The sequence below is a fragment of the Oncorhynchus mykiss genome, chromosome 12, assembly GCF_057628025.1.
Source record: "Oncorhynchus mykiss isolate SJ-2025 chromosome 12, ASM5762802v1, whole genome shotgun sequence".
In the NCBI taxonomy this organism is placed as follows: domain Eukaryota; kingdom Metazoa; phylum Chordata; class Actinopteri; order Salmoniformes; family Salmonidae; genus Oncorhynchus; species Oncorhynchus mykiss.
Window position 1 is genome coordinate 58,138,895 of NC_143033.1, and position 22,242 is coordinate 58,161,136.

At 44.0% G+C, this 22,242-nt stretch overlaps 1 protein-coding gene across 7 annotated transcripts in view; it reads left to right on the forward strand.

The window, feature by feature from the left end:
- The window catches only part of LOC110537834 (uncharacterized), a 160,788-nt gene that overhangs the window by 134,373 nt on the left and 4,173 nt on the right, over positions 1–22,242 (forward strand). Inside the window, exons 6-14 of one of the 7 annotated variants that reach the window (XR_016485147.1) lie at positions 635–703; positions 5,476–5,511; positions 5,666–5,716; positions 9,459–9,569; positions 9,873–10,059; positions 19,537–19,853; positions 20,517–20,786; positions 21,040–21,162; positions 21,620–21,785. Coding sequence is in view for 4 of the 7 variants with exons in the window: in XM_036937861.2 (XP_036793756.2) it covers positions 635–703; positions 5,476–5,511; positions 5,666–5,716; positions 9,459–9,569; positions 9,873–10,059; positions 19,537–19,853; positions 20,517–20,786; positions 21,040–21,162 (1,164 nt within the window). In the remaining 3 variants the exon portion in view is untranslated. Of the gene's footprint in view, positions 1–634; positions 704–5,475; positions 5,512–5,665; positions 5,717–9,458; positions 9,570–9,872; positions 10,060–13,125; positions 15,187–18,861; positions 18,882–19,536; positions 19,854–20,516; positions 20,787–21,039; positions 21,163–21,619; positions 21,786–22,242 lie in introns of those variants that run through there. The other 6 variants (XR_016485148.1, XR_016485149.1, XM_036937861.2 and 3 more) reach the window with 6 other exon arrangements.

Sequence of the window (22,242 nt, forward strand, 5' to 3'; positions counted from 1 at the left end):
TTATGCTGTTGTTACATTGCGTTTGAATCATTGCATATGTATTGTGTGTGTATTCCCTTTAAACACAAAGATTGGCAGGGCCATGGACACCGACGTGATGGTAGATACAGATTGGAATTGAAAAAGAGTAAGACAGCTCCCTGGTTTTCCTCAAGGTCGTCAAAGGGGGTGAGAGAGATTGGTCTGGATGACAGACAGAGGGAGAGAGGCAGTGCTACAGATGAAAGCGAGAGACCGACTGTAGGGAGAGAAGGACACAGGTGAATAGAGACATGTATGACACAGAAATCTCTGGCCGCTCTCAAGGACTCTTGGTGAGGAGAACTGGCAAAGCTACTAGAGGAAATGTAACGATGAAATGTAAGGAATGGAATGGAGGACTGGGTTCATTGTTCACTTTGACAGTACAGACCATTCTCTGAAGAAATAATGTATGAGTGGCCCTGTTATATCATTAATAGTGGCAAGGTCAGAGGTGTGCTTTGCTACGTTTTCTTAACAATCTTTCAATTCCTTCTGGATAGGCTTTATTGTGTAGGACTGCTCTTCTTTCGCTCTCTTCATCTCTCTCTCTCTCTCTTTCTTTCTCTCTCTCTCTGAGCTCTCTCTCTCTCTCTCCCCATGTCTCCTCCAGGTTCGACAGCTCCTCTCCCTCCCGCAGAGAGAAGAAGAAGAAAAGTGGAAAGAAACACAAGCGAGACAGGTGTGTATGTGTGTGCATGCACTTTTCATGAACATTCATCCTCTAGGTTACTCATAGAATGTGAACCCTGATGCTTTTCAGCCGGTTTGCTTAACAGGGGAAAGGTGCTCAGCTGAGGGACTTAGGGATAAAAAACTCGAGCTCTGCCATTACTCAGTACTGTACTTTCACTACTCACTTTCCTATAGGCCCAAATAGTATAGGAACCACAAATAAGCTGTTTTCTAGAAAACAACAGACTATATATGACCGGCCTGCTTGATATCGGTTTTATGTAGCAACATTTGAAAATGTGTTTATTACAATGGATAAAAGCGGAGACACAGAGCTGCAAAATGGAATATCATACACTGCATCTGAGGAACAATGGGAAAGTAATTCTGCTTTGAAAGTTGATCAACTTGTAACCTCACTTTTGAGAAAATGGCCCTTGAATGTTTTTGTAAACCAACTGGAGAGCTCTTCTTTGTCTACACCCATTCAGCATCGTTCACACCCTCTTAATAAGCCTCAGCACCACCCGCCTACGGATTCACATGTAAGGCCATGTACTAAACATCCAAAGATTTGAAGACTAAAAGCTGGTTTATACTACATACATCGACAGTTGTTGCAGTGATATCATGAACATTATATTGTCGTCCGACATCAAACTTGTCGTTGTCGTTATGAAAAAGTATAAAACACGAAAACTACAGACTGCATGACATCAGTCTGGTGGTCCAAAATAGCATCACTAATATATTTTAACACCAATGAACCCACCCGTTTAAAAATGTATTCAGTACATGTTAATCTAGCAAAGGCAACTAAAATCAACTTTCTAAACAATGTTTTGGTTTGTTTCTAGCTTGATAGCTAGCTAGCGAGCTAATGTTAAGTTAGCTGGCTAGCCATTTCAAATAATGACCATATCATATAGCTGACAACGTCTTCACTTTAGCTCATTTGTCTTCATTATTACAGGAAAATAAATTCACAACAAGATTATCATTTACAAGTTAATAGCAAGCCAATTGAAGAAAATAGCTTTGTGAGTGTGATGAAATGAAACCAGGTCATTCTACTAGAGAATTTTTGAACTTGGACACTGTCTCGTTGGCCTAACGTTATGTCCTAATTTGACTTTGGTGCAGGTCATGTTCTTCACATTACCGTCTCTGGTAAACACATACTATATCAATTAAAATCAACGTTTATTTGTCACATGCACAGGACACAGAAGGTGTAGTGAAATGGTTACTTGTATAGTGGAGTCTTTTGTTTAGACATGTAGCTAGCTAAACAATTAACCATAATTCCAACTCATAACTTTACTACCCTGCATGAATCTGCAGGTCGCTAACCAACCAGGTTCAATGTTAGCTAGCTAGCTAACAACCGGCTACAACTAGCAATGCAAATGGCTCTGAGATAGGAATAATATTACTTCTTCACATTACCGTCTCTGGTAAACACATACTATATCAATTAAAATCAACGTTTATTTGTCACATGCACAGGACACAGAAGGTGTAGTGAAATGGTTACTTGTATAGTGGAGTCTTTTGTTTAGACATGTAGCTAGCTAAACAATTAACCATAATTCCAACTCATAACTTTACTACCCTGCATGAATCTGCAGGTCGCTAACCAACCAGGTTCAATTTTAGCTAGCTAGCTAACAACCGGCTACAACTAGCAATGCAAATGGCTCTGAGATAGGAATAATATTACTACACAGATCATACACGTAACGTTAGCTAACGAGCAAGCCAGCTAACTTTAGCTAGCAAGCTAACAGTACGCTTTAACTTGAATTGAAAACTACAAAATTAGAAACGTATAATATCTGAAAATTTAGCTAGCTAGACTCTCTTACATGCATGGACGATTCTCCCTCTCTGTCACTTAGTTTGAAGATGTAATCTGGAGACAGGTGTTTTATACAACAGCCTTCTGGGTGTTCTCTTTTTGACTCCCTCTGCATACTTGCAATCAACCACCATAATTTTCTCCATCATAATCTAATTCCACCGTGCATTCCACTGATTTCAAAACTCATTCCTCCAGAAAGTCGAGAGCAACACTTTTGTAGTTCTACTATGTGATATCTTTCAAAAAATCTGCGTTAGAAAGGATTACCTACACATACTGACCAGCTCATGTTATAGACAGAAACGTGCTACATGGCAGACCAATCCAAACTTATCTCTCGTCATGTCCAGCCCATTCATTATCTCAGTCAATCATGGCAAACGGGAAGGTACCTGACTTTTTCTATGGCTAAACCAACTAGGCTCGTAATTTACATTTTTTATTAGTATTTACAGATGGCGTACAAGTTTGTTATTAAGGCACATGAAATTTCACATGTTCCAGAAGGCATTTCTTCCAAAAAACTTTTTTTATTTTTTATTTAAAGTTTACATTCAAATGCCTCTCCTGTAAAGTAGTGAAGCGTGACATGAGCCTATGTTTCCTGAAACGATCACATATTATTGATAAGGATATTGAAACTCAAAGTGAGATGTAGGATATTGGAGAGGATATTCTTCCAGCGCATTCATTCATTATTGATGATGTTTAATAAAACCTTGAAAAAATGTTGCTTATACTTTTGTTACGAAGCAATCCTCCTCCTCCTCCGACAATAAAGCAATAATTATAGTGTCAGCACAAAATGAAAAAGAGAATGGAGAGAGAGAAAATGAGAAAGAGAGCTCAGCAGCGAATAATACTGCTTCGCCCAGGGATATCATAAGGACAATAAGCAATTCTAAATAGCACATCCCTCCTCCTTTTTTTGTCTAGCTCTTTTTCTCTCCTTCTCTATTTATCTCTACCTATCTCCCTTTCTCTCTTTAATTATTTCTCTCTGGTGGGGGCTAAACTCATTCTCCTAATAACCAAGCCTGTATGAGAGCCGCAAAAGAAGAAAAATGAGCCTCCCCCAAATTAACCCCCCAACACCCCTACCCTCCTCACACTTATAAAACTCTCCTCCTCCCCCTCTCTCCCACCTTTAGCTTCTCTCTCTCCCCTCCTCATATTTCTCCAAACATCCACTGCATTGCAGGTATTGTCTACACATGAATAATGAATTGTTAGATAGGGGGAGAAGGAGGAGGTAGGTGCGTCCCTCGAGTTAGGTAGACTCCTGTGATATGCTCTACTGTGTGTGTCTGTTGGGGCATTGGAGAAGGCGGTGGAGGGGGAGGGGAGCTTTTTCCGATGCAGTTATAACAATCTGAACTATGAGCTGCTATGGTGTCCACCAACCAATACTCACTTTACTACACCGCCAACATAGAAAAGTCACTTTGTAACAACAGAAGATGACGTTTTCTTTGGTTTGGGCTCCCATTTCAAGTGTAGCATAGCGCTGTATATTCCTTCAATTAGGAGAAAAGGAGGGAGGAGAGCGATAGAGGAGGGTGTTAATAATGTAGAGTTCTAAGACTTGATGCTATGGAGATAGTCAAGGACAAAAAAGACACAGATTTGAAACCAAGTTCAGGTTATTTAATAACGACTGGTCATGGAAAAGAGCATTACAAGCAGAGGCTTTTGTCTGTGAACACACTATATAGAGGAGGCTCTCCCTCCTTACATCCTGTGGGATCTCTGCCTAAACAGAAGCATAAATTACAATAGGCCAACCCAATGTATACATTAAACCCACATTCCTTGTCTTACGAGGGTGGGTGTTTCTAACACTGATGTCCCCCCAGCTAAACCTCTCCAGTTCAGGGGCGGCAGGTAGTCTAGTGGTTAGCCGAAAGGTTGCTGGGATCGAATCCCTGAGCTGACAAGGTAAAAATCTGTCGTTCTGCCCCTGAACAAGGCAGTTAGCCCACTGTTCCCCGGTAGGCCGTCATTGTACATAAGAATTTGACTTGCCCAGTTAAATAAAGGTACAAATAAGTATAAATAAAACATTTAAATAAAATAACTTAAGCTATAATGGTGGTGGGCTAACAGACTCCCAAAGGCCCCTCGTAGTCTATATGGTAGACTGTATGGTTAACATAGGCTACTATTTGGTTATAGCCCTATAATAGAAGAGCACTATCAGGGGACATTGTGTTTGACAATTGATGGGAGTAAAATAAATTAAAGGCGAAGCCTCCTTAGAGCCCCCAGTCTGTTCTCTCTGGTGGAACAACAACATGGTTTACATCCCAAATGGCACCCTATTCCCTATTTAGTGCACTACTTAAATAGGGAAGAGGGTGCCATTTTGGGACACCCACATGGTCTCATAGCCTAGACGCCACAACAATTCTTCACTGGCCCTATATTACTCTGACAGCTTTATTAGTCTCTTTCTCTTCACTAGCGTAGACCTGACATAGTTTTTGTGTTCCTCTCTCCTTGTGGTACATGTGCCAGGTGTATTATGTGTATGTGTCTATGTCCACATAAGGTGAATACAGTGTTGTGTAAAAAGAGGGAAAATAAGAGCTTTTGTTGTCCAGTCTGACTTATCACCATGGCAACAGTAGTGTGAACATACTAAGGACTTTGAAGTACTGTATGTAGTCAGTCAAGCATATATCCCCTCATTATATATCCCCTTATTAAAGTCTAGAGAGATGGTCAGGCTAACTGGAGTTCAGTGTGTGTAACAGAGGTTTAATAATTTGAATAAAAATAACATATGCCATTTAGCAGAAGCTTTTATCCACAGCAACTTACAGTCACGCGTGCGTGCATTTTATGTGCGGGTGGTCCTGGAAATTGCACTACCAACTGAGCTACAGATGACTCAGATTTCTCTTTCTCTGTAGGTCGACGTCTGGTTCCAGGAGAAAGAGGAGATACAGGTGGGGATGCAGATCAATAAAGTACTCTGTGTACTGTACAGTCCACATCACATAGGTTTTACATTCAGGGACACTAGGTCAATGACTGATTGTTACAGTGCACATACCTTGTTACCTGTTTAAAGAAGATTCATCAACGCGTTTCCCTTTTCAGATCCGGTAGCCCAAAGAACAAACAGAAAGACAAGAACAAAACCAGAAAGAGGTAATGATCCCTCTTTTTCATAATCTAACAATAATGGACCCTGAACTGAGAGGATCTGACTGAACTGAGAAGATGTTATATGTTTCGTAGACTTTAGTTGCGTATACAGTGGAAGTTGGAAGTTTACACACACTGAGGTTTTACAAAAATAGAATGACGATCGTTATGTTTGGAGGAAAAAGGGGGAGGCTTGCAAGCCGAAGAACACCATCCCAACCGTGAAGCATGGGGGTGGCAGCATCATGTTGTGGGGGTGCTTTGCTGCAGGAGGGACTGGTGTACTTCAAAAAATAGATGGCATCATGAGGAAAGAAAAGTATGTGGATATATTGAAGCTACATCAAGACATAAGTCAGGAAGTTAAAGCTTGGTTGCAAATGGGGCTTCCAAATGGACAATGACCCCAAGCATACTTCCAAAGTTGTGGCAAAATAGCTTAAGGACAACAAAGTCAAGGTATTGGAGTGGCCATCACAAAGCCTTGACCTCAATCCTATAGACGATTTGTGGGCAGAACTGAAAAAGTGTGTGCAAGCAAGGAGGCCTACAAACCTGACTCAGTTACACCAGCTCTGTCAGGAGGAATGGGCCAAAATTCACCCAACTTATTGTGGGAAGCTTGTGGAAGGCTACCCGAAACGTGTGACCCAAGTTAAACAATTTGAAGGCAATGTGACCAAATACTAATTGAGTGTATGTAAACTTATGACTAGTGGGAATGTGATGAAAGAAATAAAAGCTGAAATAAATCATTCTTAAAATAAAGTGGTGATCCTAACTGACCTAAGGCAGGGACTTGTTACTAGGATTAAATGTCAGGAATTGTGAAAAACTGAGTTTATGTCACGTTCTGACCTTTATTTCCGTTGTTTTGTATTTATTTAGTATGGTCAGGGCGTGAGTTGGGTGGGCAGTCTATGTTTGTTTTTCTATGTTTTGGGGCATTTCTATGTTTTCGGCCTAGTATGGTTCTCAATCAGAGGCAGGTGTCATTAGTTGTCTCTGATTGAGAATCATACTTAGGTAGCCTGGGTTGCACTGTTTGTTTGTGGGTGATTGTCTATGTTAGTGGCTTGTTTCAGCACAGGTCTCATTTTGTAGCGTCACGGTCGAATTTGGGTTATTGTTTTTGTTACTCTCTTGTATAGTGTTCAGTCTTTCTTTATTAAAGATTTTACCATGGACACTTACCACGCCGCATATTGGTCCTCTGATCCATCTCGCCTCTCCTCTTCAGACGAAGAGGAGGACGACCGTGACAGAATCACCCACCAACCAAGGACCAAGCGGCGTGGTAGAAAACAGCGACGACAGCAGCAGCAGCAGCAACAACAACAGCGGCCGGTATCACAGGACTCCTGGACATGGGAGGAGATACTGAACGGAGAGGGACCCTGGGCACAGGCTGGGGAATATCGCCGCCCCAAAGCAGAGCTGGAGGCAGCGAAAGCTGAGCGGCGGCGATATGAGGAGGCAGCACGGCAGTGCGACAGGTACGAGAGACAGCCCCAAATATTTTTTGGGGGGGGGCACACGAGGGGTGGAGCTAAGCCAGGTAGCAGACCTGCGCTCACTCCTCGTGCTTATTATAAGCAGCGTGATACTGGGCAGGCACCGTGTTATGCGGTTAAGCGCACGGTGTCGCCAGTACGTGTCCATAGCCCGGTGCGCTATAGGACAGCCCCCCGAGAGTGTCATGCGAGTGCGGGCATCGAGCCAGGGCGTATGGTGCCTGCTCAGCGGGTCTGGTCGCCGGTACGCAGTTTTGGTCCAGGGTATCCTGCGCCGGCTCTGCGTGCTGTGTCTCCGGGGCGCTGGGAGGGTGCAGTGCGTCCTCTGCCTGCGCTCCGCTCGTGCCGGGCGAATGTGGGAGTGGAGCCTAAGGGAGAGGTGCGTGTAGTAAGCACTAGATCTCCCGTGCTTACCCACAGCCCGGTTCAACCTGTGCCTGCACTCTGGAGGGTCCGGGCTAGAGTGGTTATCCAGCCTGGGGAAGTGGTGCCAAGGTTGCGCACCAGAGCTCCAGTGCTCCCCCACAGCCCGGTCCTTCAGGTGCCTCCTCCTAACCCCAAGCCTCCTGAAGGTCTCCCCAGCCTGGTGGTTCCTGTGGCAGCCCCACGCACCAGGCTGTCTCTCTGTCTCCTCCCTGCAGGTGGTCCTGTCTGTCCGGTGCCGCTGCCGGAGTCTCCCGCCTGTCCGGCGCCGCTGCCGGAGTCTCCCGCCTGTCCGGCGCCGCTGCCGGAGTCTCCCGCCTGTCCGGCGCCGCTGCCGGAGTCTCCCGCCTGTCCGGCGCCGCTGCCGGAGTCTCCCGCCTGTCCGGCGCCGCTGCCGGAGTCTCCCGCCTGTCCGGCGCCGCTGCCGGAGCCTCCCGCCTGTCCGGCGCCGCTGCCGGAGCCTCCCGCCTGTCCGGCGCCGCTGCCGGAGCCTCCCGCCTGTCCGGCGCCGCTGCCGGAGCCTCCCGCCTGTCCGGCGCCGCTGCCGGAGCCTCCCGCCTGTCCGGCGCCGCTGCCGGAGCCTCCCGCCTGTCCGGCGCCGCTGCCGGAGCCTCCCGCCTGTCCGGCGCCTCTGCCGGAGCCTCCCGCCTGTCCGGCGCCTCTGCCGGAGCCTCCCGCCTGTCCGGCGCCTCTGCCGGAGCCTCCCGCCTGTCCGGCGCCTCTGCCGGAGCCCCTCTGCCCGGCGCCTCTGCCGGAGCCCCTCTGCCCAGAGCCGCTGCTGTCCCTCTGTCCCGAGCAGCTGCCCCACCTCTGTCCCGAGCAGCCCCTCTGTCCAGTGGGGTCATTAAGTAGGGTGGCCATGGTGAGGAAGCCACGGAGGCGGACAATAAGGCGGACTAAGACAATGATGAGGTGGGGTCCGCGTCCCGCGCCAGAGCCGCCACCGCGGACAGACGCCCACCCAGACCCTCCCCTATAGGTCAAGGTTTTGCGGCCGGAGTCCGCACCTTTGGGGGGGGGTACTGTCACGTTCTGACCTTTATTTCCGTTGTTTTGTATTTATTTAGTATGGTCAGGGCGTGAGTTGGGTGGGCAGTCTATGTTTGTTTTTCTATGTTTTGGGGCATTTCTATGTTTTCGGCCTAGTATGGTTCTCAATCAGAGGCAGGTGTCATTAGTTGTCTCTGATTGAGAATCATACTTAGGTAGCCTGGGTTGCACTGTTTGTTTGTGGGTGATTGTCTATGTTAGTGGCTTGTTTCAGCACAGGTCTCATTTTGTAGCGTCACGGTCGAATTTGGGTTATTGTTTTTGTTACTCTCTTGTATAGTGTTCAGTCTTTCTTTATTAAAGATTTTACCATGGACACTTACCACGCCGCATATTGGTCCTCTGATCCATCTCGCCTCTCCTCTTCAGACGAAGAGGAGGACGACCGTGACAGTTTAAATGTATTTGGCTAAGGTGTATGTAAACTTCCGACTTCAACTGTAAGTATAATATTTGAAAGAAACATATAGTATCTAAATAAATGTATGCATGCCACAAGCTTGAATGTGACATGGTGTCAGTCTTGTTTCATTGAAAACGCTTCAATAGATTTCATGACTGAGTTGCTGAATGTGTTTGTGTGTCTGTCATTGTGCGTGTGTGTGCTGGCAACTCTGTTGTGTATGTGTAAATTTACGTGCACGTGTGTGTGCTCGTGTGTGCATGCATGCGTCTGTCCGAATGTTTTTGTTTGTGTGCTTGCGGGCGTGTACTCGTCTGTATGCGTGTGTTTCTCTGAATGTACGTGTGTCCCACAGGTCCCCAGTAGAGTCCCCCAGTAGGAGGTCTCAACGTAGAGGCAGCTGCTGTAGCTCCCGCAGTGCATCACACTCCTCCACAGGCCACAGCCCCTCCAAGTCCCCCAGCAGGTAGGACTCCCATTACCTCCCCCCCTCCCCTTAGATGCATGCCTTCACTGTTTCACACAATCATACTCTTCTTGGTCTATTGATGTAACACTGACTTAAGGTTTGCAACAGCTTTGCTAGAGATTCATGATTATTATTTGATCAGAATGTAGTTGACTGTAGTTGAAAAGGTAATGATAGCCTAGACTATACTGTTTAGTCTCAAACAGCCTATATGTAACTGGTATAGTATAATATACTCTTGAGTCTGTGTCATGTCAGCAGCTTGGTTCAGTACTCCTGTTTGTCCGTCTGTCCCTCCAGGCCCAACTCCAAGCATAAGACAGACGGACACAAGGCCTGTGTGAGCCCGTCCCCGTCTCCCGGTCCTGGCGGTCCTGACGGTCCTGTCGCGTGGCACAACGGGCACCACCACCAAGACCACGCCCGCAACGGCAAAGCCGGCAGACTCAACCATAACCACGTGGCCGAGGGCAACAAAGGGCAAGATGTATGTAGTCTTCTCTATCTCGCCCCGCCACCTCCCTAACCCCCCCCCCCCCCCCCCCCACACACACACATTCTAATCTACACTCAAATGGTAACCTCCACACCTCCCTCTCCTATGAACATGATTTATTTTCTTTGTTTCGGTTTGTGACATTATCTCCTCTCTCTTTATTTGGTACTGTTATAGAATGACTCTTCTTTTAGTTATTCCTGTTTTTGCAGGCTAGTTTTACTCTGTATATCTTCCAACCACTTTTGTCCTCCTGTGCAATCTTGATTGCAAAGTGCAATCATCACTTTGATACTTATACCATCTCAACATTCCTTTGACGTAACAGGTTAGAGGGAGGGATGGATGTTTGAGTCATACATACGTAACAATGAGTTTGCTGTGGCCTCATCCCAGATCTGTTTGTGCTGCCTTGCCTCCTATGGTCATTTCCACGCCAAGACAGCACAAACATGTCCACGCCAAGACAGCAAAAACAGATCTGGGACCAGGCTAAGTTTGCTGGAGATAAGATTTAAAAAAGGAAGACTGACTCTGATCAATTAATCTCTGGCCCAAGTGAGCGTTTGCATGGCACATGTACAACGGTAATATGGAGGTTTAGTATTAGGATGTGTCCTAAATTACACCAGATTCCATACAGTGCATTTGGAAAGTGTTCAGACCCCTTGACTTTTTTCACATTTTGTTACGTTACAGCCTGATTCTAAAATGTATCTTTTCCTCATCCATCTACACTCAATACTCCATAATGACAAAGTGAAAACAGGTTTTTAGAAATGTTTAAAAATGTATTAAAAATAAAAAACAGAAATATCTTAAAAAACAGAGTCCACTTGGTAAATTAAATTGATTGGACATGATTTGGAAAGGCGCACACCTGTCTATATAAGGTACCTCAGTTGACAGTGCATGTCAGAGCAAAAATCAAACCATGAGGTCGAAGGAATTGTCCGTAGAGCTCCAAGACAGGATTGTATTGAGGCACAGATCTGGGGAAGGGTATCAAAACATTTCTGCAGCATTGAAGGTCCCCAAGAACAGAGTGACTCCATCATTCTTTAATGGCAGAAGCTTGAAACCACCTAGAGCTGGCCGCCCGGCCAAACTGAGCAATCGGGGAGAAGGGCCTTGGTCAGGGAGGTGACCAAGGACCCGATAGTCACTCTGACAAAGCTCCAGAGGTCCTCTGTGGAGATGGGAGAACCTTACAGAAGGACAACCATCTCTGCAGCACTCCACCAATCAGACCTTTATGGTAGAGTGGCCAGACGGAAGCCACTCCTCAGTAAATGGCACATGACAGCCTGCTTGGAGTTTGCCAAAAGGCACCTAAAGACTCTCAGACCATGAGAAACAAGATTCTCTGGTCTAATGAAACCAATACCAAACTCTTTGGCCTGATTGCTAAGCGTCACGTCTGGAGGAAACCTGGCAGTATCCCTACGGTGAAGCATGGTGGTGGCAGCCTCATGCTGTGGGGATTGTTTCAGTGGCAGGTACTGAGAGACAAGTCAGGATTGAGGGAAAGATGAATGGAGCAAAGTACAGAGATCTTTGATGAAAACCTGCTCCAGAGTGCTCAGGACCTCAGACAGGGGTGAAGGTTCACCTTCCAACAAGACAACGACCCTAAGTACACAGCCAAGACAACGCAGGATTGGCTTCGGCCCAGCCACAGCCTGACTTGAACCCGATCGAACATCTCTGGAGAGACCTGAAAATAGCTGTGCAGCTATGCTCCCCATCCAACCTGACAGAGCTTGAGAGGATCTGCAGAGAAGAATGGGAGAAACTCCCCAAATACTGGTGTTCCAAGCTTGTAGCGTCATATCCAAGAAGACTCGAGGATGTAATGTCTGCCAAAGGTGTTTCAAACAAAGTACTAAGTAAAGGAATACTTACGTAAATGTGATATTATTCTTTCTTTAAATAAATGAGCAAAACGGTCTAAAAACCTGTTTTTGCTTTGTCATTATGGGGTATTGTGTGTAAATTGATGAGGGGAAAAAATGATTTAATCCATTTTATAATAAGGCTGTAACATAACAAAATGTGGAAAATGTCAAGGGGTCTGAATACTTTCCCGAATGCACCCTATATACAGGATAGTGCACTACTTTTGACCGGGGCCCGTATATAGGGAATAGAGTGCCATTTGGAGCGGAGCCTCAGGGTTTGCTAATGAGCTGGAAACTCTTTGGTTTTTGTTAGGCAGCAAGCTCCTGCAGTGATGAAATAGTGAGAGCTCACTATTTAGCCAGGGAAAGGAAACAAATAATACTTTTAATGTTTGCTTTTGCTACAGCTTGCTCAACTGTAATAAAATATGAAACAGGAGGTTGCTTATGTAAAAAATACTTATTAGTAGTTCTCATGAAGGCACTGTTTTATTTCTTTGATATGCTGTAGAGTTTAGGACATTTTGTAAATGTTAGTCAAAAGTTGTCATTTGATCATGCTGATGGTAATGCTTGATAACAGCCGTCAATGAAACCATCTGTAGCTGACTGATCTAACAAACAAAGATCGATGTAAAAATGTAGGTCTCAACTATGCTATTTTTACATCTGAACTCAACCAGTTCTATCTTATGTTGTCATATTAGAATGATATTATCTGGTTTGGCCTGTGAGATTATGTGGTGATTTGAACTGAACCTAATTTATGAAATGTCCAATGCTTCTAGTTTATACACGTGATTGGTTTCAGTTTGGTTACGCGTTCAGCTCTAGTACCACCAAATGCCTCAGTACAGTCACTAAAGTAGGTTATAACATGGATGCAATTGCTCAGAACGAATGAGCGACAGAGAAGTCATTGCTACAGTAGCAAGAATGATAGGTGTATAAAAAGTGAATGTATAATTGCTAGGTATTTATCACTGAAACTAACCAGACATCTTGTCTAGTTTACTCAGAATTGATTTTGTCTTCTGTCATTCTTATTCCTCCCTAACTGTCTCGTTTGGAACTGTTTCCATGCTTTGGCTCCTTTGAAAACGGTAACCCCTCCTAATCTGCTTTATTTTGATCTATCTGTGAAACAACCACAAAGAACGACAAACTGACTGGACTGTTATGTTTTAAATCACTATCTTTCAGTCGTCACCATAATCTCCCTACAATAGATGGCTCATTAGAACTGAGGTAGCATTTTGCGTTTGAATCTAACTGAACCTAGCTACAGCGCCTTGCAAAAGTATTCACCCCCCTTGGTGTTTTTTCTATTTTGTTGCATTACAACCTGTAATTTATATGGATTTTTATTTGGATTTCATGTAATGGACATACACAAAATAGTCCAAATTGATGAAGTGAAATGAAAAAATAATTTGTTTAAAAAATTTTTACAAATTTAAAATGGAAAAGTGGTGCGTGCATGTGTATTCACCCCCTTTGCTATGAATCCCCTAAATAATATCTGGTGCAACCAATTCCCTTCAGAAGTCACATAATAAGTTAGATTGCATACAGGTGGACTTTATTTAAGTGTCACATGATCTGTAACATGATCTCAGTATATATATACCTGTTCTGAAAGGCCCCAGAGTCTGCAACACCACCAAGCAAGCAGCACTATGAAGACCAAGGAGCTCTCCAAACAGGTCAGGGACAAAGTTGTGGAGAAGTACAGATCAGGTTTAGGTTATAAAAAATATCAGAAACTTTGAACATCCCACAGAGCACCATTAAATCCATTATTAAAAAATGTAAAGAATATGGCACCACATCAAACCTGCCAAGAGAGGGCTTCCCACCAAAACTCACAGACCAGACAAGGAGGGCATTAATCAGAGAGGCAACAAAGAGACCAAAGATAACCCTGAAGGATCTGCAAAGCTTCACAGCGGAGATTGGAGTATTTGTCCATAGAACCACATTAAGGTGTACACTCCACAGAGCTGGGCTTTACGGAAGAGTTGCAAAAAATATTAAGCAAACATGTTTGCTTAAGGCATGTGGGAGACACCCCAAACTTATGGAAGAAGGTACTCTGGTCAGATGAGACTAAAATTGAGATTTTTGGCCATCAAGGAAAACACTATGTCTGGCTCAAACCCAACACCTCTCATCACCCCGAGAATACCATACCATGTTTTTCATCGGCAGGGACTGGGAAACTGGTCAGAATTGAAGGAATGATGGAGGACAGGGACATTCTTGAGGGAAACCTGTTTCAGTCTTCCAGAGATTTGAGACTGGGACGGAGGTTCACCTTCCAGCAGGACAATGACCCTAAGCATAATGCTAAAGCAACACTCGAGTGGTTTAAGGTGAAACATTTAAATGTCTTGGAATGGCCTAGTCAAAGCCCAGACCTTAATCCAATTGAGAATCGGTGGTATGACTTAAAGATTGTCAGCAGAACCCATCCAACTTGAAGGAGCTGGAGCAGTTTTGCCTTGAAGAATGGGCAAACATCCCAGTGGCTAGATGCGCCAAGCTTATAGAGACATACCCCAAGAGACTTGCAGCTGTAATTTCTGCAAAAGGTGGCTCCTCAAAGTATTGACTTTGGGGGGATGAATAGCTATGCACGCTCAAGTTTTCTGTTTTTTTTGTCTTATTTCCTATATGTTTCACGTAAAAAAGATTTTGTATCTTCAAAGTCGTAGACATGTTGTGTAAATCAAATTATACAAACCCCCCAAAAATCTATTTAATTCCAGGTTGTAAGGCAACAAAATAGGAAAAATGCCAAGGGGGTGAATACTTTCGCAAGCCACTGTAACAGTGTGCTCTGCTAACAAAACAACAGACATCATTTAGACCAAAGGCAATAGCCATTACTGTTTCACATTCACTGCTGACTAAGCAACTAAATGGGGTGTAGAGCAGCCTCCGAAAACATTCTGTCTAGAATAATGAATGACAGATGATGCTATCTCCTTCAATTTCCTTTCCTTCTGAAGCTTGCATGTGTTTATGAGAGGTCTCACCTGCCCCTATTTGTCTGTCTGTCTGTCTGTCTGTCTGTCTGTCTGTCTGTCTGTCTGTATGTGTCTGTCTGTCTCTCTCTCTCTCTTACTGCTTGTATTCATTTATGACTGTTTTATTTCCTGCTTTTTATCGATTTGAGTAGTATTTACCCCATGAAATAAATGCCCAATGCTCCTTTTCTGTCTCGTTTATGTAAAAAGCACTCATATGCTTTGGAACTGGACCAAGTAGGTTAACTGGGTATGTGTACTACTAGTTTTTCTTGTCAATACAGTCTTTATAAAGCACAATGTTTTGCTCAGTGATAGTTAGCCCCTTCCTTCAGAAGTCTGAGAGAGCTCCCAGACATCAGGTGTACAAACAACCCTTTCTCTCTCGCTCTAGTCTCTCTATTTTCTCTATTCACTTCCTGTTTACTACTTCCTGTTTACTGTATCATGTGACCTACATGTTGCCTCTAGGTGACAGTATCACTTCTGTCAGACTTTCCTTGATGTTGATATGCAGTATATTCTATATCGCTATGTGTTCCAAGTCAATGGGGATTGGCAAGGGGAGTCTCATGTGCCATTGTTGCATAATGAGGCTCAGTGTTTGAATATTTGAGCCAATCGGTTGTGTTGAGGTGAATCTAGAATTGCTAGGTGTTTATCACTGAAGCTCAAATCTGTCAACCTTTTGACAGTTAATCCTATGCTATCAGCCTTAAACAGGTTTTTGGTTCATGAGACCTCTCCTGTCAATCGCCACAAACAGGGGAATTATTGTGTCTCTCCCTTGCTGACAGTTCATCAGCGCTCAGACACCTTGTGTATTTGGGAGGTTGCTCGCTCAATATTGTTCATTTTGGATACCAGCCTTTCTGGGAGATCATAGATCCAACAGAAGCTAGATAATACTGTAGTATCTCTATGGTTAGCACATGTGCAGCAGCAACTTGGGTCTTGTCTGTCTCTTCTATTTTTACATCTCGGTTTGTCCTTCTGATTCTGTCTGTAGTTTTCTTGTCCAGGGTAAATTTATATCTGCTAACACACAAAAAAACAGTGATACAAATGTTCAAACTAAATAGGACCACACACACAACATTTAGTAACATTGGTATTTTAAAGGGACCCAAGCCATTTTTGAATGCGAGTGCCGTATTTAATTTCCGCTTTGTATAGATATTGATATGTTCAGTACCACCCTCCCCAAGGCTCACTGTACTATTCGATTTACAAGGCTTTAAATTGACCAAGAATCACCCTTTTATTCTGCCTTAATAACAATCGCCTTGTACTAACATGGGGCACTGTAATGACCCTGGTGCATTGCTGAGCCCAAAAGGAATATATAAGAAGTGTGCTTTCTGAGACGGATTCGATAGCTTTCGTAAACCACAATGGGTTTTGTTCTCTTGTTGAATAATATATTTTCCAAAATGTAACTGGGGTCCCTTTTAAATGTGCCCGACTCTACTAGTTGTCCATTCTAGCAGTTACTGCCCCGCCCTCAGCTTCCCTCCTTCCAAAACTCATCCACTCTGTGTGTCCATCCGTGTTCTGTCCATCCGTGTTGTGTGTGACACATCTTTCTCGCCCTCCGCTGTCCGGACATGCTCTTCTCCCTTCTTCTCATCTGTCATATGCCAGCTCTGCCTGCTCTTCCTTCTCTCCACCCATCCCTCCATCCCTCCTTCCTTCCTTCCTTCCTTTCCTCTAGCAATTCTATCTTAACAATGGATTTCATTTTGTTTCATGAATCACTCTGTTCACTTACCCAGCCTTATCCCACCTCTCCCTTTTGATGCAACCATGGCTGCATTCGAACAAGCGAAAAAGACAGCAAATCATTTTAGTTTTTAGATTCATTTTTTAACCTTTTAGTTTGATTTTGATTTTAAGTGTTGGTTTTGTTTGTCCATTTTCTTTAGCTTTTTTGTCGGTTTGTTGGTTTGTTTACCTTCTCCTCCTTAGTCTTTGGAAGAAGTTCGTAGCGTTGATACTAAAAGAGGTTCATTGTCTTTTTCCCATTTCGCTGCGGAGAACATTCCTTTCTCCTTGTTTTCTTTTTTCTTCCTTTCCTTTTTTTTGTTGATATTGCATACGTGTCACTGATTGAAATGGAAGGTAGGTAACGCTCTGCCTTGGCACGTGGTCTTTCTTTATGCAGAAATGAGAATGTCAGAAGCACCCTCTATCTTGATGTCAATGTTTCTTTGTCTCTCTTTCTATGATTTAACCACCCGGGAACTTTAGCTTTAGGAAGTTTATTTTATCGTTCCTTTTTTTCTGTTATATTTTGCTTTTAAAAGATTTGGATTATAGTTTATCCTTTTTTCTCTATCCTTCTTAAATGTTCATACTGAATTCAGTCCAGTATCCCACCCGATATATATCTATCAAGAAGGCCCATTTCTTTGTGTACTTCTTTCTGTTTTGGTAGAATGCATTTATTCCTGTTTGTCCAGCATCTCTCTGTTCACTTGGTGAAATAGTTACATTCGTCTTATGATTTGATCATGTTTATTTCCTCGGTGGCTGTTTCTAACAACTGTCATCATCTGCGTCAGTGGTTGTGTGTTTTCTTATATCTACAGCTCAGTCTTTTGTTTGTTTTGTGGAGAAGGTTTTAATATCCTTGTTGTTTTTAATGAAGAGTCCCTGTTTTAGTCATAGTTCAGCGGTCAGCGTTTACAGGGGAGAAGGTTAATGCATGCAGGAGAGCTCGCTGTGTTTTGATATTTACCTGCTTTGACATTTGATCTGCCTTTATATCCCGGGGAGACACACACAGCCATGCAATTGCTCCACACAAACATCTGCACTCACAATACTCTCACAATACTTTGTGAAACCCCTTGCCCTGTGTACACTGCTATTACAGAATATGCCTGCGTCCTAGTTCAATGTCCTCAGCATACCTTATCTCTCAACATCGTCCACTTGCTTAAAAGCCTCCTACTGAAGTTGATCTACCACACACATTTGTGTTTAAAATGAAACTGTAGTTTTAAGAATCCCATCAATAAATGTCTAGAAGTACACAATATTTGCAGAGGTTCTGTTCTCGCAGAGGACTGTTTCTTTTGCTAGAGTTAAATTCAATAGTACAGACTTTTTCATATTAATGGATATTATTAAAACAGAGAACTAAAACCGAGATCTCAACAGAGCCAATTAAAATGTCATATGCCTGAGGCTTACAGGGGAAGCGCAACCCAACACTGACAAGAAATGCCTTGGTTTGAACAAACTGTAACCTAAAATACAGTACCTGGGGGTTGAACTCCTAAACGTAACTCTCTGGAAGCCCTAAACTTAAAGGTAGACTCAGCAAGATGACATTGTCACGAGCACCACCGCAGATATTGAGATGAGCGAGATGAAAGACTTTGCTCTCACACAGTCACACACAGTATCTGCGCATGGGCACGGGTTCGCTTCACACTGTTTACAGAGTGGTCACCAGGGCACCAAAACCGCAGAAGTTGAGCCTCTCGCTCCAACGCTCTTAGTTGTTGCAGAAATTGGTCCACTATGCTGTTTACTTTCGGCATCTATGTCATATCGCTGAGACTACTTTTAACTCAATGGTCATTCACACAGACTGTCTGCCCTGCCCTCTGGTGGAGTGGGCTGGGCAGGAGAATGATCTGGAAGGCGTAGCTACTCTCGGTGTGAGAGGTTCCCTGAACTGCATTCCTCTTTTTCTTTTTGATTTAATTTCAGTTGATTTCCATGCATTGTCTGATGCCTCACTCTGCCAGGGAAGGGTTTTGTGTCTTTTTCTCTTGCATTTTGTGAAATCTAATGATGCACTTATGTTGCCCCACTTTTCCCTTTTCTTCATACCTTACCTACTAAAGGAGGGAATGCCACTTTATTGGTAAGTGGATGTTAACCAAAAGGGAGTTAAACAAGAGTAACGATAAAAAAATTACAAAAAATGGGTCGCTGTTCACATCTCAGCAATTGTCTACTACAGGGAAAAAAAATCCACAAAGAGAAAATTATTGAGTAGCAGACGATTAGTTTTTCTGATTCGATTTGACTCTATAATTGTTCCTTGACTATTTTATTTTGTTCCTTCCATTTCTGTGATGTTCTGTCAAGTTGTCTACTCTTTTTTTTTTCATATTTGTTTTTTACCATTACTAAAACTTGAAGAAGTCCTCCTTTTCTACTCTACAAAGTCTGTAGCTCTATACTCTCTTTTCTCTCTGCTCTTTAACTTAATTTGGGTCATAATACAAATAAAAAAATCCCTTTCTCTTCTAGTTTTTTTCCGTTTCTTTTCGGGATTATGATTTCTTCGACTCATTATGGTTTTGCATGCCAAGTATTGCATGCGCTGCACCATAGAGGACTGTCTATAAGCCATATCGAGAAAAAACCTAGATCTTTTCTTTTAGATGTTGACCCTCTTTTGCCAAGTACACCGTAGCGCTCAAACACTCCACTGTGACAAACTCTAAGGCCCTTTTTCTATTTTTTTTCCCTTTTTTTTTTTTTTTCTTTTGTTGGTTATCATTTCTCTACAGAAGCTGAGAATGCTGACTGCTGCTACTCCGGGAGACCAGTCGACCATGATGCTGCCTCAGCTGAGAGGAGGAGAGCACAAGACCCACAATGCCCTTTACAGGACCCCAGGAGGAGGTTCTGCAATCCAGGCTGGACAGGCTGGAGAGGCCCTACACGGAGAGGAAAGGCAGTCGATAGGGTCGTCGGGCAGACGGGGAGGTCACAGAGGTCACAGAGCTCATGGGAAGAGCTCCCATTCGCCAGCTCACAGCAGTGACTCCGCACACTCTCAACGTAACCTGCATCCTCACAGAGGAAAAAGCTCTCACCGGAAGAAGTAAGCAGAGAGATTCGACCTTCCATATTGACATAACCTTTACCTGTTCTGTCCTTCAATCAATTAAATAAAATATATTTATAAAGCCCTTTTTACATCAGCAGTTGTCACAGTGCTTATACAGAAACCCAGCCTAAAACCCCAGAAAGCAAGCAATGCATATGTAGAAGCACGGTGGCTAGGAAAAACTCCCTAGAAAGGCAGAAACCTATGAAGAAACCTAGAGAGGAACCAGAATCTGAGGGGTGGCCAGTCCTCTAATCCAGGTGAAGATTATAAGAGTACATTAAGGCCAGATTGGTCTGGGACAAGTTCCGGGACAAGGTCTTCGCCCCTTCTTTTATGTCCACTGTATTTGGTGCTTGGTCTGCTGTCCAGGGCACAGTCCTATGCACTTCCCTCTCTACTCTCATTCTCCTGACTTGTGCTATCCTAAGATATGCTAATTAGAATGAAAACAGGCTGATCGCTTTGAGAACTGATCAACCTGTTTGGTGATCTTCTGATGTGGCACGTCACAAAAAATGAGTGACGCATTTATTTGCCACACTCTCTCCCATTTCACATCATACATTATCTACTAAAGGTATCCAACAATCCTGACCCCTATCATTCCTCTGTTACCAATAATCAATTGATACTCATTTACCCATCTACCTCAAGGACTAAAGGGGGCCACTCGTCCAAGCGGCATCACCATGGGGTTCGGGGACAGGCCCATCACCAGAGCCAGTCTGGCTCCCCGGGGCGGCACCGCCACACATCTGGGTCAGGCAGGAAGAAGAGTGAGTCTCGGGGGCGCGGTGGCATGGGGGTCCGACAGCGTAGCAGCTCCTGGAGCTCCGGACGCTCTTCATCACGCTCCGGCTCCAGAGAGAGAGGCCCCAGCAAGGCCAAGTCCCCCCACCCCCATGCCAGACAGAACAACTCCAGGTGACCGCTTACGGAAGGGTTACTTATTGGTCTATGAATGATGGTTAACCTACCACCAAGAGGGGCTACTGGCTTTCCTGCTTACCTGACCCGGAAGGCCAGATAACACTCGTTTTGGATTAACTAGAAACTTTTGCAACTGTTCTTGCTATCCAGTGATTTATTTAGACACAAACATTACTTTTCTCATATGTTCATTTTTTTCTTTCCAATACATGACAATTTGATGCGTTTATTTTCCTTGCTCCACTAGGGAGAGAGACAGCCCTCACCACTCTGATGCTGACCGTGCTCGCCGTCGCTCCAGAAGCTATTCTCCCATCAGGAAGAGGAGACGAGACTCTCCCAGCTTCATGGAGGCTCGCAGGATCACCAGGTAACAGAGACTCTATCTAACCATGCTCCCTCAGTGAGAGCAGAATCCAAGTGTAACACTGACATCTATGGGAGAGTTTGTCAAGGTTTCTCCCTCTCGGGTTTTCTTTCTCAACAGTTTTATTGTGAATCCTCAGCATGATTACTGTAAATGTGGGGTGCTTATATGTTCTCTAATCTGACATGCCATAGTATTTAGTGTATGTGTAAATGTGAGTGCCTGTTGTATAGTACCATCCAAGTGGAACTGAACACGTTATATTATTTCAGGTGAAATGTATTTATATAACAGAAGTGTTCAACCTTTGTCACCGATTGAATTTGCCACCGCTGAGTGATGCCACACTGTAGCAATAATATGATTCCATTGTATTTCCCAGAATGTGTGTGTAGTGGTTTCCCATAAAATGCAGGTGAAATGTTCTGTGACACTCCTCTCTCACTTCTCCTGTACGAAGGAAGGTTCCCCCGTCTCTCTACTCCCCCCCCGAAGCCAAGACAACGGAATACTGCTGAGCTGCAGGCTAGGTTACCGTGGTAACAGTTGCCGTGCAGCAGGACTCCCCTAGTCCTCCTTGCCGAAGCCTTGTGAAGCAGTTAACCAACCAAACAGACTTCCCTAGAGTAATGCTGCACCCTCCCCTTTCCTCTCGATCTCCCTCTTTCTATCCATCTTTCTTTCTGTAAATCCACATTCATCTGCACTAGACGAACAGTCACTGATGTGTACTAATGCTGTAACACACGTTTTTGATAAAGGCGCTATCAAGGTTCGTCAAACGATGTCTGTCTGTAAACCAGAAATTGTGGTTCTATATCAATTCTTTGGGATTCTGTATTTGTGATCCACAACTACCACATTTTTTTTGCAAAACATCCCCGTAGGTAGTGAGAGCACCTTGATAACGCTGACGTCCTGCCTCTAGATGAACTCTCCTGATTTCTGGGTGATGGCTAACCTTCAGATGATTTTCTGTCTTTTTGCGGCTAACAGCTCTCAATTTACCGGCAGCAACCTCTGTGGGCACTTAAGTTGCACCTTGAGGGTGCTCACTAACAAGGCAATCTCAATGCTCCTAAC